Source organism: Vicia villosa, linkage group LG2 (genome assembly GCF_029867415.1).
Source record: "Vicia villosa cultivar HV-30 ecotype Madison, WI linkage group LG2, Vvil1.0, whole genome shotgun sequence".
In the NCBI taxonomy this organism is placed as follows: domain Eukaryota; kingdom Viridiplantae; phylum Streptophyta; class Magnoliopsida; order Fabales; family Fabaceae; genus Vicia; species Vicia villosa.
In genome coordinates this window covers 203,677,904-203,699,953 of record NC_081181.1, presented here as the reverse complement: position 1 = coordinate 203,699,953, position 22,050 = coordinate 203,677,904, and the positions used below count along the sequence as shown (strand labels likewise).

The following is a 22,050-nucleotide window of genomic DNA, read 5'->3' as shown; positions in this document are numbered from 1 at the left end:
AAAGAAAAAAAACAACATTTAGTTATTTAATGAAGGTCTTAAGGAATTTGGCCTTCCTACTTGTGATTGTATTATTATAAACATAAATGAGAAGTAAGGTAACGTGGTCCTTGGTGATCTATATTATCGATCACATATAATGACTTGTACTAAGTAAATTATGTTTTAACCTTTTAACCAAAAAAACTTCCCTAATCATTGAATCGGGGGACTTGGAAAAAGTAACAAAACCTAAAATTGTTGCCTCATTATTATCACCATAAGAGACAAAATCTCCCTTCTTCAGAGCGAAGAAGGAGAATAAGGTTTTTTATTACCGGTCATATGCTTTGAACAACCTCTATCAAGGTATCATTTAGCTTTTGAAACTGTAAAGCATTCTTACATTAAAATTCAGGTCTTAATTTTAGTTACCCATACCATTTTGAGTCCTCTATTGTTAGTTTCTTATATTTTCACAATTGGATTTTATATGCGAGACACACATATGTGATAAGGGAGATATATTTTTTATTTTGCATTCATAGCGGTTTTTATAAAAGTATGAAGAAGGATGTCTTTTTTTAATGAAATATAACATAAAAATATGAACCAATTTATTGCACTAACTTAATTTTAAGGTTTAGCAATGAGAGGTAGATTTATCGTTGCAAATATTATTAAAGTTCTTACTATTGTTTTTGGGTTCATAGCCAAGACTGACTCTATTATAGAAAACTCTTTTGCTTCCCAACAAAATATTCAAGTTATATCTTTCTTTAGTGAACTTGTCATGTTTTTCTTTGAGAATCGCAAATTTCATTTTTTAAAATTTCACATTCATTTCATTTGACAGGTTCATATATTTCATTGTTAGAAGGGGAAGAGTTTTGGACTAGATCATTTTATTTCTCTCTAATATTTTCTATTTCTTTCACAAGGCTTTTATTTTTATATTCGAGGGAAGAATATTATCCTTGGAGATAAATACAATTTGTTCTAGTTTACTTGTTTCTTTTTTTATTCTTCTTACAAATGCAGAAAAGATATTGATAAGAAAAATAAGAGTTAACCTCATCATCTTGATGATTTTCCACGAGACACATGTTGGCTTCTTCATCATCTGAGGATTCCATGTCATTGTCCTTTCATGCGATGTAAGCTTTCTTGCCCTTTTTGTGAAATTTCTTAAATTTCTTCAGATTTTGATTTGCCTTTTTTTCTTAGATGGGACGTTGGTCTGATATGCTCTTTCTTTCTACATTGATAGAATATAGGAATGAATGTAGTCTTTTCTTCACCTTTATCTTGATCTTCTTCTTGTTGTTTTTCTTAAGAATTTACTAAAGTTTCTCGCCATGAGTGACACGTCTCCATCGGAATCAAAATTTTTTGCTTTAAGAGATAGGCTTTTGATATTTTGTGTAACACCCCGATTTTCGCTATTTAATGATTTAGTGTTATTTTTATATTTTGTTGATTTATTGAATGGATTTTCTTTGATGTTATATGATGATTGTGGTATCGGAGGGTATGTATCCTTATAATAGAGGGTAGTGCCTTTGAATTAAAAGTTGCGGAATTAAATAAATATAATTAGTTCTAATTATACATTTGATTTAATTTATTAGAAAATTAGATTATTTAATATGATTGGAATAAGAATTATGATTGAGGTTTAATAATAATAATAATAATAATAATAATAATAATAATAATAATAATAATAATAATAATAATAATAATAATAATAATAATAATAATAATAAGGGAGTAAATGAGTAAATAGTTAGTGGGCCTATGTTGTGCTAGCATGAGGAATAGTGGGGTGTGTTTATTAAGCCCATTAGTGAAGTTAAAAGTTAGTAAGGAATTAAATAAAAATAAAGAAAATAGAACGGAAAATAGAGAATTTGGAGAGAACGTGAAAAGAGAAGGTTTTCGTAAAAGAGGAGAAGAGGCACAAAGAGGGTAGGGCAATGATTCCATTGAAAGAGTAGAGAACCTTCAATCCAAGGTAAGGGTGAGGTTCTAACTCTATAAGATTGAGTATGATGATTTGTATGTAAGAATGAGTTTTGGGGCTGTATTGATAACTTAGATTTTGAAGGGGAATTATATGAAATTAATAAAATCAATGCATGTTGATAACGATTCTTGTTGCTATGTGTTGTATGGATATTGTATGGCTTATATTGTATGAATTATGACTTTGTTGTTGTGTTTCATAAAAATTCGTATTTTGACCATAAAATGAAGAATTTTATTAAATTGATGAAATTGATGTATGTTAGTGATGATTCTTGTTGATATATGTTGTATATGTGTTGTAGAACTTATATTGCATGAATTTTGATGTTGTTGTTGTGTTTCGTAAAAATTTGTATTTTGACCGTAAAACGAAGAATTCTATGAAATTGATGAAACTGATATATGTTTGTGATGATTCTTGTTGATATATGTTGTATATGTGTTATAAAACTTATATTGCATGAATTTTGATGTTGTTATGCGCTACAAAAAAAACGCTCATTAGTGACGTGAATTTCACGCCACAACAAACAAAATCACTTCACAAATTGATTTTTGCGACGTGAATAATTACGCCGCTGGAGAGCAAGTGGCAACTAAGTTGTGACGTGATTTTCACTTCACTAATTAGTGACATGAAAATCACGTCGCAAATCTTTGCTTAGAGATTCCCAGGGCCGGCCCTGGGCCTGGGCAAGCAGGCCCACAGCCCAGGGCCTCAAAAATATGGGGCCTCAATTTTGGGACGTGGAGTTATTAAATTGTAATACTGAAAAGTATAAAATATATATGTTTTAGTGAAAAATTTAACAATTCGTTTGGGGTAGCCCAGCGGTGTATGCATTAAGTAACTTTGAGCTACTGGTTCCAATCTTTGCAGTGCCAAATTTTTAAATTTTTTACTCAATCTAACTGTTCGGTAAATAAAAATGGCAATAATATCTAACTGTTCGGTAAATAAAAATGGCAATAAATTATGGTGTTCACCAGTTCCTTGCCACCTAATTACATTACAATGAATTTCTCATATGACAATTTTATTTTCACCTTTATAATTTTATTTATTTTCACTCTTATAATTTTATTTTAATTTATTTTAGTGTAAATTTTATACTATTTATCTAATATAATTAAATATTTAAAAGTTTGTTATATAATTAATTAATTTATTATTTTGTCTTCGAGATTTTTTATTTATTTTGAAGGCGAGTAAAATGTCAATTTTTTATTAAGGGTCCATTTAATTCGTTTGCCCTGGGCCTCAAAAAAGTCGAGATCGGCCCTGAAGATTCCTAGCATTTAAGTCAAAGCAGACGCAGCAGGTGGTGTTCAGAAAAGCAGTTTTTTTTGCCACGTGATTTTCATGTCACTAATTAGTGACATGAAAATCATGTCACTAATAATTGTAGTTTTGAAATGAGTTGCGAAGTGATTCCCATGTCACTATTTAATGACATGTAAATCACGTCACTAATTCTTTTTTTTTAAAATAATTTTTGAAACCCAATTAATAAATTATATATAAATTAAATTAATAATTTTAATATATTAAAATATATAAATTAAATTAGTAAAATAAATACATTAAAATATATAAATTAAATTAGTAACTTAAAATTATAAACTAAATATACTAAAAATATATAAATTAATAAAATAAAATATAATAAAATTAATAAATTAAATTTACTAAAAATATACCAATAATTTAACTATTTCAACAAAGTTAGTTCTTGCAAATTAAATTTAAATATTTTTTATTTTTTAAAAGGTTATATTATCAAGTACAAATTATTAATATAAATCAGATATCTTATATAAACAATTGTAGAAATTAACGTAAAAAAATTTGTGAAGAAATTTTCCACAATTGCATTATTAAGTTTAATTCAATTTCAGACCTCCAATTAACTTAAGAAAATTTATTTCTCATTTTATTCTTCTTTTTTTTTTGGATGATAATTACTCTCTAAAAAGTTATGTATGCACCGGAAAAATAATTATTATAAAGCTTTAATTTTTTTGTAGATCTAAAGTTAAAAAGAGTAATATATGCACATTCAAGTGAAATTATTTAAATCGAACCCCAGTAAATAAAATATAAATGTGTCTTTATTGGTAAAATCTTTTTTATTAGTATATTATTTAATGTCATGATCACATACTAATTATTAGAGAAAAAGGGTAATGCACGTTAAATATTTTTACACTGTCAACCAATTACAACTCATGTATCTAATTAAACCATTTTTTTATTTAAAAAAAAACTTAATGATATGACACATTTATGATTTTCTATTGGATGACAGTGTAAAATTATTTTACATGTCAGTGCACTATCTTTTAACTCTAATTATTAATAATGTCATGTAGGGCTGACAATGAACCAAACTAACTCGAAAATAGTTTGAAACTCGATTCGAAAATTAAATCGTTGAACTAGGTTAATGAATCAAATGAGCTGAGTATGGACTAAAAACTAAGTTCGTTAACTAAATGAGCTGAACTTGAACTATACATAGTTCGACTCGTTAGGTTCATGAGTCAACTCGATTATATATGAGATAGATTATATTGTCTTTAAGAGTAGGTTTGAAGATTCGCTCTAAATCTTAGTATCATATTTTATTTTAATCTAACGGTTATAATTGATAATTTATATTCTCATGTGAGAAAAATATTTCTACAAATAAAATTAACATCGTATAAATTCCAATCTTATAACTTTTATTTTATTTCTATTCTTTTTATTTAAAAATATTAATTTTAAATGTCATATATATATATATATATATATATATATATATATATATAAGTAGACTTAAAAAAAATTACTTTTAAATCTGTGAAATAAGCGACTTGAATCTAACAAAAATAATCTAACGAGTTAAACCGAAATGTTCGTGAACTTCTAATAAGTCGAGTTTGAGCTGAAAAAAGTTCGTGATAAACTAGAACTCGAACTCAAACTCGGCCAATTCTTAACGAGTCGAGTTTGAGCTGAAAAAAAGTTCGTCTTAAACTCGAACTCGGCCAATTCTTAACGAGTCGAACTGAACTGAGGCCAGTTCGACTCGACTCGACTCATTTCCAACCCTAATGTCATGTTTAATACAAACTTAATTTTTTATAAATAAATAAATTTAATTTTAAAATTATCAGGAGTTAATGCAGTTGACATATATACTGTCATTTTTTGTGGCTCAAGAGTTAATGCAGTTTTTGTCACGTACTCACGTTTGACAATATATTAAATTATCACTCATATTGAAGAAAAGTCACGGTACTAGTGTTCCAACAAAGATATCCTCGGAAAATTAAATTCTATATTTCTACATAGAGTATCAAATTCTTTTCTTACTTAGTAAATAATAAGAAGACCACATTTTTCAAAACAATTTTTTTTAAAAAGAGTATCAATTTCTATTGTTACTTAGTAAATTCTATTCTTACTTAGTAAATAAAAAGTGTATTAAAATCAAATTCTAGTTTTTATAATATATTCTGTTTTTACAAAATATATATTCTATTTATAAAATAATATATACAGTTTTATTAAATATTTTTATCTTATATAATATCTTTATACCATTTATTTTCTTTACCATATTCTATTTTATTTTTCATCTTTTTTACAAAATATAAATTAAAAGTTTAATCTATAACAAAATATATAATAAGAAATATATATAATTTCGTTTTAAATTAATCTATAACAAAACAAAATATAATATTTAAACAAAAATTTCACTTATTCTATTAAATTTATTTAAAAAAATTACAAAAATACCTCTTCTTCAATCTCCTTCATCTAGGGATGGCAATTTGGCCCATCCCCAGTGGGTACCCACAAAAAACCCATATTGGATAGGGTAAATATCCATAAAAATAGGTATGGGCACGGGTAATTACCCATTAAAATATGCGGGTATGGGTGCGGGCACGGATACCTTACTACCTAACCCGCCTCATACCCACACTACTTATTTCTATAATGTCATTTATATTATTATATAAAAATGCATGATTCTAAATTTTTTAAAAAATATATCGCTATTAAATCATTACACATTTTAATAAAAGTGTTTATTTGTTTCTTAACTCAACAATAACATACATAATTTTTTTAATATTGTTAAAAAGACTTAAATTATATGATATTTTGTAATTAAACGATTTAATTTTACTATAAATGCGGGTAAACGGGTACGAGTATGGACATTGAGGTACCCACAGGATACTGGTACGGGCATGAATATGGATACCCACGCGGGTTTGGGCTCAGGTACGGGGATTTTTTTAAACTACGGGGACGGGGACGGGTACTATAGTACCATGCCCAAACCCTGCCCATTGTCATCCCTACCTTCATCCTTCTTCTTCTTCTTCAACCTTCTTTTTCTTCAATCTTCTTCTCTACAAACCTTTACAAAAAAGTAAATTAACAAACAGAAATATTAATTGTTACAATTATAAAAATGAAATAATAAAAATTAATTGGTGTAATTTACCTTTGATACAATATTGGAAGAAATTTGTGGGAAAAGATTTAGATTTGAATGTATAGATATGGTGGGTATGAGATTGGAAGAGAAGAAAAGAAGAGAAGAGAAGAGAAGAGAAGAGGGGGAAAATGGGAACGAATGGCTCCAATCAGTGACGTGAAAATCACGTCACAACTTTGCCATGTGATATTCATGTCGCAACCATCCCAAAAATCATAATAATTAATATTCTCTCACCTGCAAAAGCTGTTTCTTTCACCTACTCAAGTCAGACCATTTCCCTATTAAACTTTTGCGACGTGAATCCCACGTCACAACTAAAATTTTGAAAATTTTCAATCTCCCCCCATGTGAACGCCATTGTCTTTTTAATTTTTTATTTTAATTTTATGGTTGCGACGTGATTCCCACGCCGCAATTTTTTTAAATAAAAATAAAATTCTGGCACCCACAGTATTTACGTTATGTATATTATTTTAATATTAAAAAAATTAGTGACGTGATTATCACATCGCAACTGACTTTTTTTACCCACGTGATAATCACGTCACAACTTCACGTGGCTAGGGAGTGTTTTTCTTGTAGTGATGTTTCGTAAAAATTCGTATTTTGACTGTAAAACGAAGAATTCTATTAAATTGATGAAATTGATGTACGTTAGTGATGATTCTTGTTATATGTGTTGTAGAACTTATATTGCATGAATTTTGATGTTGTTGTTGTTGTGTATGTTTGTATGATGATGTTTTGCGATTACGAAGAAGTGATGGCCTATGTTGGCATTGTTGAAGGCTTACGCCTTGTGGTTGCATAATTATTGTCGTTGTGTTGCATTTTATGCTGTTGCATTATTGAGCCGCATACATTGCATTTTCACGTTGGCATAGATTGGTAAATTACAATGGGCTGGACTGACAAACACGTTGGCCTGGATTGGAAAATTAAGATGACCCCAAGCCCATTGTGTGGATTGAGTGCAAACTGCAAAGAAGGCTTAAGCCTTGTTGATGCCTCTATTTATTGGAAATTTTGTGATGAGGGTGTATGCCCTATTGGTACCACATGCATTCACATAGTCATTGGTCTAGTTGCATTTTACATAATGAAGAATGATGATGAGTTGTTTGATGATGAATGATGATGATCTGTTTGGTGATGAATACTCGTATAATCGATGATGTGATGATGGATTAGATATTGTAAAATAATTGTATACTACTTGTTAATAAATGACGTGGATGTGTTGTGAAGTGGTGAATAGTGTATGACTTTATTCTCATATACTTGTTATCATACGCTTTCTTATATTGTTATGATATCGCACCCCTTCTGTTTGAATGTTATCCTTATGTTGGTAACGCGCAGGTAATTTGAAGTAGCTTGAGATTGAGGTTAGCCGAGGAGATTATCTCATAGTGAGTAGAATGAGTCGTTGTCAGCTCTGATATGTATCACTAGGGTTAATTGCGTCTGTTTTTGTTATGTTAGGAGTAAAACCCTTGTAGAACTCCATTTTATTGTATTTATTAGATGATGTTTATTTAATATTGAATTATGATGATTATAACTTATGTTGAAGAGTTAAGAGTAAATATTATTGATGTTTTTCAGCTGCGAGTAAATGAAATGAAGTTTAGATATGATGAATATATAATTATGTGTTGCGTATCTTGTTATATGAGCATATGTGATGAATGAAGGTGATATCCTAATGTCTAATTGTTTTAATTCCTTCTATTATTTTTATAAAATTATCGTTGGGGAATTAGGGTGTTACATCATGTTCCTGTAATTTACTAAAAAGTGTGTGTGTCTTTGTTGCTAAATCCCTATATTCACAAATTGTAGTGGTATTAGGTTGCTAGCAATGGTATATGCATCTCATATTTAATAACCATTTTCTCATTTAAAAATATTTTTTCCTAGAGTTCTCATATGACTCACAATATGGGTAAACCGTGTTTGTATTTGATTTATGTTATCTGTAAGTTTCATTATAAAAAGTTAATACTTGTTAGTTAATGTTACCAACCTTGCCCTCATTACCTTAGAAGTTCCTTCATGGTTAATTTGGGGGATGTTCCACATTTCTTTTGAAGTCCCGCAATGAGAAACTCACAAAAACTCATCAAGACCAAGTGGTATTAATGATATTTTTTGCCTTCAAACAGCACTGCAAAATTTCTTCATCATCTTTGATCCAATCCTTTTTTAGGTTTATTGACTACAATACCATTAACTTCGTGTGTAGTAACAAATGAACCTTCATTCACAATATTCCAAATATCATGATCCATCTATTCTATGAAGAACTTGATTATCTTTTTCCACAAACTACACCATCTCCTTTAAAGGATGAGGTTTGTTTCGTGAATATCTTGAAGTCATTTTCCTCCTGAGAAGATTAGTCTTTAATAGGATTTATACTATGATGTCACTTGTTGGACAAGTGACTCCAACCACAAGGAGGAGTGGTATTTGAAATTCATGATTAACTTAAAGAATTTTTTTACTTGCAATTTGTATTAGTATCGACAAAATCAGAGATAAAAATAGCGGAAAGAAGTAAAAATAATAATGTGAATGACATAATTTAAATAGATAGGGTTAGAGATATGAAACCTAGATTTATACAGGTTCAAGAGCATGTTGACCTAGTCCTGTCCCCAAGAGATCTTCTTGAGAGTTCCACTAAATACTTGAGCTTTTAGAGGTTATGCCCACAAACCTTTGATACAAGCGAATCAATATATTTTACACTAGCTTATCCTCTCAACTAAAAGAGAGTTTTTTTCACTATATGAACTCACGAACCAAGTAGAGATTCTAATCTCAATAAACATAATTTTTGTAGGCTGAGTTCTATAACCAAACAGAGATTTTTCAATGGTTAATTTTAAGAAACAAACTCGATCCATCAAGAGTGTAACACTCTAGAAAAAAAACAGTGGCACGACATAAGTATAACACTTTCCTCACAAATAGTTTTAACTTAAAATGCATTAAGACAACTTTGACGAAAATAAAAATTTAAAGAGAGAGAAGAGAGTGATAAAATATTAAGAAATAGAAAAAAATCCAAATTCTAGTGTAATTTGGAATGAGGGGAGACATCCTTTATATTGGAAAAAAAGTGGCTAAAAAGGAAACAATTCATGGGACGAACTAATATGATAATCGATTAGGATAATCAATTAGGCATCTCAAATAATCGATTGTTAATTGGTAAAAGTCTTCTAATCAATGAAACACTCTCCTAATAAACTAATTAGGCCCCAAAAAACATTCGTAGGTGATTTTTTAAGTAAAGAGAGACCTTAAAATCATTTTAGGTGTGTGTGTAAGTTTTCTAATATCTTAGGAGTTACTCTCCTATTTTTACAAGACTATGGTCATTCAGACAAACACGGTCAGATGAGCTTTCACACTCTCTCTTTCATAACCCTGAAGCTATCATGTTCCTTTGTTAGATATAACAATCATATAAGCATTTCACTAGAGCTTTAATCTTCTACTTCATAAGGCTTGAGATATCTTTAAGTTAATCACTATCATCAAAAAGTTGGAAACATGCCTCCTCTGTCTTCAACAAGCATCAACGTTGTAAACATTAAAACACCGAGAAGGTTACCAACATAAAGAGCATCACCTTCATACATGCAAGCACATAGATTCACAGACTTTAGGTAGGTTACTCGAGACCTTCTATGCGCACCAGCTAAACTTTGAGCCTCCTTCCAAAATTGTTTTGAGTTTTTAATGTGTATGAGTTATGTTTGCAGTCATCAAGTTTTTCAAGCGAACAAGGAATTGTTGATCATATGCCTGTCAATCTTCATATTCATATTTCACTTTCTCGGTCGATTTTGCATTTGTGATAAATTCATTAGGACACGCCTTTGTCCCTAGCATGTACCCCTTAAATCTACAACCTTTGATTATAGGCAATATTAAATACCGACAAAGAGGGTAATTATCTCTATCCAACTTGATAGAGATAGTTGATGGAAAATCCCTTTTGTTGTTTGATTTTGCAGCGAATGACATTTTTGAAGTTTTGGATCAAAGGCCTTCAGGCAAGGATGCTTTAATACCAAATTAAAATTCGTATACTAATTATTATTTTTATAATTAAAGGTATACACATATACTAAGATGACTTCGGTCCAAGAATCATGTTCATATTGATGAGTATATCCAACATGGAAACTAAGAATTCTAGGTAAATAATGACTTGTTAATCACAATAATACATCAATAAGTGACAACAATAATACAATCTTATTATTTAAGAATTACGACTAACTAAAGGGACGATTCCCTCTTTAATTGTGAGGATAAAAAACGATCTTCTTTTGAAAACCTCCCCTGCCATGACAAAGTGACATGCATAAGTTTGGGGTCGAACAACTAGCCAATACAATTCTCCAATGGACCTTCACAACTTTTTTAGATTGATTAAACTATAGACTACTCAAACCCAATAAAATGTCCACTTATAATTTTCCATTGTAAAAAAAAAAAAATAACAAAACTTGAATATATTATTGAATAATATTGCATTACTTGTATATCATTGATGTGGTTAGCTAAAAGGACCACATCAAGATTAAAACCAAAGCCTAACATTGCAAACAAATGCAATATCTAGTTCATTTTCAAGTACAACAAAACGTGATTCATGTGGCTAAACATAAGCTGGTGTAGCCAAAAACTACAACGATTCCTAACCAATTAATTTTTCAACATCCCAAACCTAGATTCATAGAATGTTAATTCCCTCCACCTCCAAATATATCCCTAGCCGAAAATGAGGACCAAAATTCAAATTTTTCCACTTTCCTAAAAGCGAACTTGTTAGGCTAAAAGAATCCCCACCTATTTACACCACATGCACATTCACTATTACAAACCATAAAAAAACAAATTTTCCTATCAAGTTCATTGCCCGAACCCATACCCAACCGGTTGAACCGGGTATCTAAAACCAAACGGGTCAACCGAATTAGAATACCCCATTCCTTGAGCGAAATCATTCGAATTCGAACCACCGCGCTGAAATAAACCAGAATCCCCAACCCGGTTTGCTCTCGGCCCACTCTGAACCTCTTCCTCCGTCGGCTTTTTCTCCGGCACCATGGAAACAGAAGGGACATAAATGTCATTACAACCACCAAAATTCACCATTCCTTGAGTCTGCACTTCTTGAAACTCCGTCACAGTATTCATAATCGACGATGGGTTAGACCAATCCATGAAATTACTTTGAAGATTCAGCTTCTCTTCTTCTTGTTGACGGTGTTGCATCGTTCTCAGTGAATTGACACGTGGCAGCATGAAACAACGGTCGTCGATTTGTGGAAGTGATTCCAGAACTTCATCGATGTGAGAGGAAGAAGATGATGAAGAACCGTTGCTGTATTGTGTATATTCTCTGCTCGAAACGACGCCGTTTGGATTCGCTTTTTGTGCGCTTGAGTTTTTCTTGTATATTCGACACAGAACCCAGTCATCTAACTGCAATAATAATTTAATAAAACAGTAAAATATTAATTTTTCAAAAATATAAAAATAAAAGATAAAATACAACATGCTGTGTCGCTGTTTGAATACCTTGGTGCCACCGTTGTTTCGAGAAGAATCAAGAAGACGATACTCATGCATAATCCAATTAGTTTTGGTGCCTTTAGGAGCTTTTCCAATATAGAAAACAAGTGCTTTTTTGATACCAACTTTTCTACCTTCGTTTGTGATAATCTTATCAGTTCCAGTGGCTTTCCAATACCCAGATCCAGCTACTCTATTGGGTCTAGTTCCGTTTGGGTACTTTCTATCTCTTGGGCTAAAGAAATACCACTCTTTCTCACCAAAAATGGCTTTACCTACACAAATTAATCATAATTAGAATTAACACTTAAAAAAAATAATTAAACGTAATCACAAGGGGTTACTATGTTAGTATCAGTCTCAGAGATATACTAAGGCTGATACTGATATTTTTTTAGAGATGTCGGTGCTACAGAAATATATTTAGGGGAATTGATTTGATTTTGATGAGACTTACTTGGAAGAACCCATGGGTCAAATTTGTAGAGATCAATTTCAGCAATGATTTGAAGAGAAAAATGATGACCAGCAACTTTGCGACATAGATATTGAACAAGAAGTTCTTCATCGGTTGGGTAAAATCGAAAACCAGGTGGTAAACTCAATCGTGAAAGGGTGTCATTTTCTTGAACTCCCATTATTGTTTTTTCAGAAAGAAACGATGAAGTAATTTGAGTTGAAGAGAAGGTGAGGTTTTTTTAGAGAGAAGAAATGTTATCTCTTTGAATTTTCTTTCTTTTTTTTTTCTCTGTAAACGGTAGACATGGGGGTTATTTATAGTGAACGTATGGATTGAAATTGGTACGGTAATATTTGTCTTAGAGTTGAAATGTGGGGACCATTTGAGTTATTCACCTCTTGGGAATTGCCATGTGTTTTGTGCTAAAAAGCATCCTGCGCTTGATCTTATCTGGATCAGATACGGTCGTGGCAATCCCTAGATTGCATAAAGTCAAATAAAGGATGTAAAAAAATTGTTTATTTTTTAAAAATAAAAAACAAATCAATGTAGGATATTCATTTGTACTTACGAAAGTTAAAAGAACAAGAGTCTATAATCTATATCTATAACACTGAATCATTTTTCCATCAAACGGATGCCAATTACTGTTTCTTCTATATTATAATTTTTTTTAAATGCATTGAATAAGGAATATATCTTTTATTTATATTTAAACAATATATATTAGTTATAAAATGAATTTTTTATATTAAAAATTAGACGAAGTCATTTATGTAAACTATATTTATAGATAGCTTAATTAAAATCATAACTAATTTTGAAATTTAAATAAGGTTTATAATTTATTAGAGTTTTGACTTAACTCAACTATAAATTTTGAGACGATGTGATTCACTCTATATAAATTATATAAATACTCCATAACACTCTTATTTTTTTTCACTAAATAATGGTATATTAATCATAAAGAGATACAAGAGAAACCAATTACCTCTTTATACAAGAGAGAGGTAAGATATTCTATTAATGAAAATTACAATTCTTAGAAGAACCGTTAAGTACTCAAAACCACTTCCAAGAAGCTAAGACTATCGCGGTGAAGCACTCATCAAAATTGAAAACGTGATCTTTAAATAAGATAGCATTTCTAGTTGTCCAAAGAATCCAAACAACCGCTATCTAAATGATCCCCACCGTTAAGCGTTCTTCTACGGTTATAATTTTGTCGAAGTTTTCTCCAAAATTCTTCAACTCCTCAATATTTAATCTATCCAAAACTCCCAACCATATTTCTACCTTTTCCCACACTTTGACGTATAAAAATAAAGGTCTGCTACCTTTACACTCAATTTGGCTACATCGTATATACACCGTAACAATTTTTCAAACCATTTACATGTTAGCACAAAACCCAAGATGAAAAAAAAATTATTAAAAAACAAATGTACATCAAATAGTATATACATATGGTGTTGGTGTTACATTTTGGTGTAACTCTAGCATTTCTGATAAAAATATTGGTCAAAAAGATGAACGGAAGACTTCATGATATTGAAACAGAAAATGCAGCCACAGTCATTGTTACTAGAAAGGTTTAGTGCATGGATATAAACGATAGACGGTTCATAATGAGATTGATAGACTATGGTCCTGTTTATCTAGATTTTTACTAAACAATTTCTAATTTCTTATTAAATATTACTTGTAGGATTAACTAAGGAATCATATAACTGTATTGAAATTTAACAAGTTTTGATGTTAATTTTGTGGTAACATGAATATTATACTATCAAAAGTTTTGATGATTGTTGTAATCTTTGGACTAAACAAAAAAATTAAAAGAAAGAACACGAATGAAAAATTAAGAGATTTAAAGGAGATTTGGAGGGAAAGTTTTAAATAAAATGAAAGTAAATTTTTTGAAATTTATAAATGGAACGAGCCCGAGCCAAAGCCGACCTCCACCACCTATCACCTGTCGAGCAGACCTCCCTCAAAAACTTTTCAGTATTTTAATTTTTAACAAATCTAAAACGTGTTTTCTTTTTCTTCTTGACTTACAAATTTTAAAGTAAAATTCTCAATTTACTTGGTACTACATTGTATTTAACCTCAATAATTACTAACAAATGGTCCTTAAAAATTTAATTACCCATACGTTGTTCAATGAATTATCCTTAAATGATGATGCAGTAAATTAAATATTTTACTCAATTATTTAAAAAGCCAAAGAGATCAATATGACACGTGTAAATGCAAATACATGTTCTAGAAGCACAATTTTCATCCAAAAATCATGCACTTTCTGACACACCATTTGTGTGTGATTAAATTTGCCAAAACAGCAACAGTATTATAGAGGCACAAAGTCATTTTCCACGCATGAGTTTAAACCACGTCACTACGAAGAAGACGCACAAAAAGCATCCACGTGCATGCACGTGTCCATGTGAAAGATTCACATATTTCATAGTTAGGCTGGATTTTTGTTATTACAACCAATATTGAAAATGAAATCACATAAAGTTCATGCGGTGTGTGCTTTCTGCAATCGACACGTGCCCTTCTTTTTTCTTCTTTTATAATATTTTTTTCTTTTTATCTTTCTTTAGGTGTTTCTTTCACTCATCAACTTCCACGAACACGCTTATAGGTACGAAATGTATAATTATATAATTTATATCAAATTAATATATGTGGTTTTAAATAAAGAGTGATGACGTGGCTGGTCAAGGTCAATATATTATATAGTGGTGTGTTATTATTCTTCTTTGAATGGTGACGTTTTTGAGCTACATGAAATGTGTCTTAGCGTTACGAAAAGAAACAAATTAGTGCGATCGGTATCGTTTGGTTTTTGTTATATATGCATTAATATAGAAATTACAAATTTATGTATAAGAAAATATAACTCTATAGATGCATACAAAAATAAATATTTAGTTTAGGCCTTAGGGTATGCATGCACGTGGAGGGGTTGGTGTTACGTTTATTGGTGATGAGTGTGGAATTATGTGAAAGACGGTGGTGGTGTTTTGACAAGTATGCTAGATGTAGATAATGTGTGGTTGACAAGTTGTAGGAAATAAATTGAAGATTGAATGGAGAGGCAATGTAGTCAATAGGGTGTTAATTTGTATTGTTTTGAAAGGTTGGGAATGGGACTAACTTGTGGACACGTTCACATTTGAGTTTTTAGTATATGGGTTAGTTTAGTTTAATGGTTGATCAAAGAAATTTAAGGTTAGGGTCCAGTGAAATTTAATTACCAATGTTGAATATGTTATAGCTATAGTGTAATTAACTAGCTAGACATATTGTATAATGTGTGCTTTCATCAAAATTTAATTCTGATCTCTAATGGACTTATCTATGTACTGGGAAAGCGACAAAGAGGTCAATACTCTAGAATTATAAGAGAGGAGGATGACACATCTCCATTCAAAATTTAAAATATTAAATCTAGGTTTTTTTTCTTTAATACATTTAACATTTCATTTATTCATAATTAATGTGAGTTTTTTTTAAACTGATAATGATAATGTGAAACTTTTTTTTTTTTATAATGTGAAACTTAATCACTAATACTTATAACTAATAATATCTACACCATTTTTACATCACATTTAAGTCAGTGACACAGAAAGAAAGGAAAATATATTTAGAATTAGAATGACATGTACTTTAACGTGACACATTCGTTAATCACTTATAATTTTTTTTCATAAATGTAAAATTTTCAACTGTAAAAAGAGAGATATGTCAAGAGATCCTTTAATATACAGACGATTAAACTCATTCTAATTATTACGATAAGATTTTTTTATGAGAAATTCATTGTAGATTTTGAAGTACAAAAACCTTCTTGTAAATAGACATATCTACATAGTGAGCCATGGGGACAGCTCACCCCACATCATATATATATTATCTTATCTAAAATAATTTATATAAATTCATTGAGCCCATGGTAAATAGATTAATATCCCTGCTTCTTATATACACGCACAAGAAAATTATTGACAATTTATTTATCAAACAATAACAACTATCTACATTGATATAATTTACAAACATATTAAATACTCTTTTACTTTTAATTTTATACGTAATATTTTTATGTAAGACTTATGGTTCTCAATATCAAGGTTGAAATTGTATCATGGATGTTTAATAAATTATTTTTTAATTTAAATGGAATCAATAACCTTTTAAAAATGTTGGTGGAAAATAAAAAATATAGTTTTTTTTAGAAATCTGATATTCTCTACTCATTCACAAGAGATATTTTATAAATATTCATAATAAATTATTTTGACTCTCCATTTATTAAAACTTTTAGATTCATCAACTACTCTAAAAGAGAAACATCACCGGTTTTTTTCTTTATAAGCAAAATTGGATTGAAAAAGTACTAGTGGTGCTTAACCCAAATACAAAGAGATAAAAATCGGTAAGCAACCCAACCAACAATAAAAAAAAAAAGTCTCGGGTCTAGGAACCAATCCTCCCGGCACCTATTACAATGGTTCCTAAAAAACACACTAAACCAATTCCAAGAAAGGGATTTCATAAGTAATAATCCATCAAAGGAGGACACATCCAACCCACTGAAAATAACATCATTTCTACACTTCCACATAATCCAACAAAAAACTAAACCGAAGAACCATCTCAAATCAACACCGCCCACCATACCAAGATGCTCCTCCAACCAACAAAGACGCCCCAATACCGAAACAATCGCGGAATCATCAATCAATCTTAACCAAAGAAGAAGTTTCCTCCACCAAACATTAGTAAAAGAACACTCAAAGAAGATATGATTTAAATCTTCCTCTACATCAAGGCATAGAGGACAAAGCAAATCATTTGGATTATTCAAAATACCACGTTTCGATAATTCAACCTTTGTTGGAAGCCTATTCCATAACAATCTCCAACCAAAAATAAGAATTCTATTAGGAATTTTGGTCTTCCAAAGACTAGAGAAAACCAATCCTAATGAAGATTCCATGGGTGACAACGGAACAACGCTCAAAGATAAAAAATCATAAGCGTTACTAACCGAAAAAGCGGAAACGTGGCGCCACCACTTGAAACCATCAATCTCCGCCATAATGGGATGCACCGGAGTGAGAAGAATCCAAAGCTCATCACATTGAAGCGCGGCTGCCCGGTCCAAAGGTCCAAGGAAAAAAGGCATATGCCACCTCCAAATATCTCCATTCCAATAACCCATGTCCGCCACCTTGCAATGTGAATCCTCGACCAAAAGGAACAAATCTGGGAACATAGTGCAAAAAGGGGTGTTACACAACCAACAATCAAGTCAAAAAAGGATGAAAAAACCCGATCCGAGCTTTAAAGAAATAGATGAAGCAAACCAATTTGACGAATCGGTTGAAGAGTCCGCACCTATCGAACAAAAATCCCTCCACCAAAGAGAAACTCTACTTCTTGAGTGAAAGGATGGAGCGGTGAGCATAACTCTCTTTATATCGCCGTACCTACAAGAAAGAAAGTTAGTCCAAAAAAAATTCCCTCCATTCAAAATTCTCCACTTCCATTTACAAAGGAGAGCAATATTGAATCTTCCACAATGTTTCACCCCTAAACCTCCCTCTTTCTTAGAATGGCACACTTTGTCCCAACTAATCCAACACACCTTCTTCCTTCCCTCCTCGCCCCCCCCCCCCCCCCCCCCATAGGAAAGAACGTTGAATGGCAATAATCTCCTTAATAATAGCTTTAGGAGCCTTGTAAAAGGAGAAAAAGAATATCGGCAAACTAGATAGAACGGAATTCAAGAGAACCACCCTTCCACCTATCGACAAGTGTTTATGATGCCAACCTCCTAATCTTCTCCTTAATTTGTCCACTATAGGTCTCCAACTCGAACATCTTCTAGGATTAATCGCAACCGGAATCCCTAGAAACACAAAAGAAGAGAAACCAACCTCACTATTAAGAAAAGACGACGCGGCTTGAATGAAATTAGGGTCTAAGTTGACTCCGAAAAGCCTACTTTTAGACAAATTAACTTTCAAACCGGAAGCAAGCTCAAAGCCCCTAAGAATAGCTTTGAACGTCCAAAGGTTGTTCCAAGAGTCCTCACCCACAAGCACGGTATCATCCGCAAATTGTAGGATTTCCAATTTGGCACCACCATCCACCACAAAACCCTTAAACTCACCTAGAGAAGAAGCCACTTTGACCATACCCGATAGACCTTCCGCCACCAACAAAAAAAGAAAAGGTGATAGCGGATCACCTTGTCTTAAACCTCGAAAAACATCAAAGTCACGGGTAGGACTACCATTTACCAAAATAGACATGGAACTATTGAATACAAGAGCTTCAATCCAACTTCTCCATTTCACCCCAAAACTCATCCTTACAAGCATATAATGAAGAAAATCCCACGACACACAATCGTACGCCTTCTCAAAATCTACCTTAACCATCATGCAACTTTTTTAAACCTCTTCGCATAATCCAACGTTTCATTCAAAACAAGAACCCCATCCAACATGTTACGATTAGGAATGAAGGCAGATTGGCAAGTAGAGATAAGCTTGCCTAACACACCCTTCAATCTTGTCGCCAACAACTTAGATAAAATCCGATACATGCTACTAATAAGACAAATTGGACGATATTCATCCAAAGAAATAGGATTAGCAACCTTAGAGATTAAAGCCAAAAATGAAGCGGTGACCGCTTTAGGATTTAACATTAGAGCCATGACGTTAATATTTTTGATACTCACATTCGACTTGTGTATAAACATACATATAGTTTCTTGGAGATCAAGTATGAGGCTAAATCAAGTTAGCCGTTCCATGACCCAAGATCAGACCATATTCGTTGAAATTCAAACTTTGCTATTGTTAACTATACAATTTTCTTGAAATATCATCTTCATATATAGTCCTTCTTCTTACATGCTTCCTTTATTATGACTAGTATATATGGAGGAAAATTCGTACGGTCATATTTGACTAGTTTATTCCATTTGTACATTTCTTTACCAAAACCTTAATTAGTCAATTTTCCAATAGCTAGCATTTTCCAAGATTCTCCCATAAAGCTTACTCCATCCGTCCCAAAATAAGTGTCACATTTACTTTTTAGGTTCATTGAATATTTAATGTATCTAGTCTGTATAGAGACCAGATACATTAAATATTCAATGAATCTAAAAAGTAAATGTGACACTTATTTTGGGACAGAGGGAGTATTCTTCTTGATTAGTATTGACTACACTAGCTGTCATTTCATATCTTAGAATGGGATAAACTATAAAGTTGTTTTAATTGATTGTTTTTTCTTTTGGTAAATTTCAATAACGATATTGGAGTACTTAATATTTGCATATATCACTTCAAAATATAATTTATATACAAAGTTGGAGGCTATAAAATTTGGTGCAGCCATAAATACATTTCTTGTTATAAAGTTTGACGTGAATCCTACTATATGGGATTTGAGAGATCATGTCAAACTTTAGTTTTGGCTAACATCACGTGCATAATGAAGATCTTAATTAGCTAAAGTCCGGTCAATAATTATAAGTCTAAATCATATTTTTCCATTAAATAAGAAGACTTCTGAAAAAGCGGTTGAATAATTGAGGATAATTATTTAAAAGAAATAAGAAGATTTAAAGAAAAGGGGGGGGGGGGGGGGGGGGGGGGGGGGGGGGGGGGGGGGGGGGGGGTGTTTCATTGGTATGTACAATTAGTTAATTAGTTACATTGATGTATTGTATATACATATAAATGTAAAAAGAGGTTTACACATTGATATTGCGCAAGTAATAAAATACTCCCTCCGGTCTCTAATATAAGCAAATTTGCAAAAAGTTCACCCTTTAAGGAGAATGTTTCAATGCATTTAATTCTTACTCTCTTTTTAATTCTACCCCTATTTTTTGCTTTGGAAATTGTTGCAAACATTTAAAATGTAAAAAATTGTAGGGGTATATTTGAAATAGTGACATTGAATGTAATAAATATTGATTTTTTTTCTTATATTTAAGACCATAGAATTTTATTTTTTTTACTTATATTTGAGACCGGAGGGAGTAATAAACTTAAATTCACATTCTTATGTATTGTATTTACATATAAATGTAAAAAGAGGATTACAAATTGATATTGCACAATACTAAAATAATAAACTTAAATTTATATTTTTAAAAACATTGAAGTAATAAAATATAAATAAAAATTTTAAATTTTTTATAAACTTTTTTTGGTATAAATCAGGATATCCTCTGCGCGCAACTGCAGAGACTAATCCCTTAAACTGGGTAGGACCATATAGGCGATAAAACTCTCCCTCAAGAGATTTAACACTGTTGCGTGCCCATGACAGGATCGAACCCACTACTTAATTTTTTTTTAATTTGATTCATAGGAAAGTTGTAATAGAGTAGGAGAGAGAACATTTTATTTTTATTTTTAAGTAATAAAAAATTATGATTGATTATTTGTAGACGGAGTTTGATTCTAATTGGATGACTTGGATAGTTTTTTCTAGTTCGGTTTCCATTTTGGTAAACGGAAGTCCTACAGATGAGTTCAGGACTTCTAGAGGCTTACATCAAGGGGATCCTCTTTCTCCTTTCTTATTTCTCTTGGCTGTAGAGGGTTTTGCGGGTATGATGAAGCATGCAGTTTCGTCGGGTTCCTTTAAAGGTTTTAAGATCGCGAATGATATTCGGTTTGAGATGCTTCAGCTCGCGGTAGATACGGTTCTTATTGTGATGGACCGCAGAATAATCTATGGTGCACTAAGGCTATCTTGCGAGGTTTTGAGTTGGCTTCAAGTTTATGCATCAACTTAAATAAGAGTAAGTTGTATGGAATTCATTTGGATAATCATTTGTTGATTGCAGCTTCTTCCTTTTTGACTTGTCAAATTGAGAAGATTTCTTTCATATTCCTTGGAATTCGTATTGGGAGTAATCATAGAAGTCGTATTTATGCTTTCTTTGGGGGAAAGGTAACTTTGTTAAATTCTGTGCTTAATAGTATTTCTAGTTTTTATGCTTTCTTTTTATAAAGCGCCTAAGTGTATGATGGAAGACATTATTAAGATTCAACGGAATTTTTTATGGGAGATAGGTGATGGGAGTTGTGATGGAGGAGAAAGATGTGTTGGGTGAGTTGGGATCGGATTTTCCTTAGTGTGAAGGAGGGAGGTTTAGGGGATGAAGAATATTGAGTTGTTTAATTATATTTTGATGAGTAAGTGGTGTTGGAGGTTCCTTACAAATTCAAGGGCGTTGTGGCATAAGTTGATTCTTTATCGATATGGTAGGGTTTGGATGCTTTGTGTGGTAATGAGGTTAATAAGGGATTATCCAAGTCTTCTCTTTGGTGGAGGGATGTATGTGGGATTTGTGGTGCTAAGTTCCTTGGACATTCTTGATTCTTTGATTCTCTTTCTTGTAAG

The 22,050-nt window shown here is 31.5% G+C and overlaps 2 protein-coding genes across 2 annotated transcripts; one reads left to right on the top strand and one right to left on the bottom strand.

The window, feature by feature from the left end:
* Positions 1 to 11,041: 11,041 nt before the first annotated feature.
* On the bottom strand, positions 11,042 to 12,874 carry LOC131653656 (NAC domain-containing protein 72-like). Its single transcript, XM_058923908.1, has 3 exons — positions 12,580 to 12,874; positions 12,129 to 12,397; positions 11,042 to 12,032 (listed from the first exon to the last, which is right to left on the bottom strand). The coding sequence occupies exons 1-3, from the start codon at positions 12,758 to 12,760 to the stop codon at positions 11,457 to 11,459; spliced, it is 1,026 nt and encodes a 341-aa protein (XP_058779891.1). The 5' UTR covers positions 12,761 to 12,874; the 3' UTR covers positions 11,042 to 11,456.
* An 8,235-nt stretch (positions 12,875 to 21,109) lies between these two features.
* On the top strand, positions 21,110 to 21,782 carry LOC131651112 (uncharacterized). The gene is made up of 3 exons (XM_058920781.1): positions 21,110 to 21,380; positions 21,491 to 21,597; positions 21,720 to 21,782. The coding sequence occupies exons 1-3, from the start codon at positions 21,110 to 21,112 to the stop codon at positions 21,780 to 21,782; spliced, it is 441 nt and encodes a 146-aa protein (XP_058776764.1).
* The last annotated feature ends 268 nt before the right edge of the window (positions 21,783 to 22,050 follow it).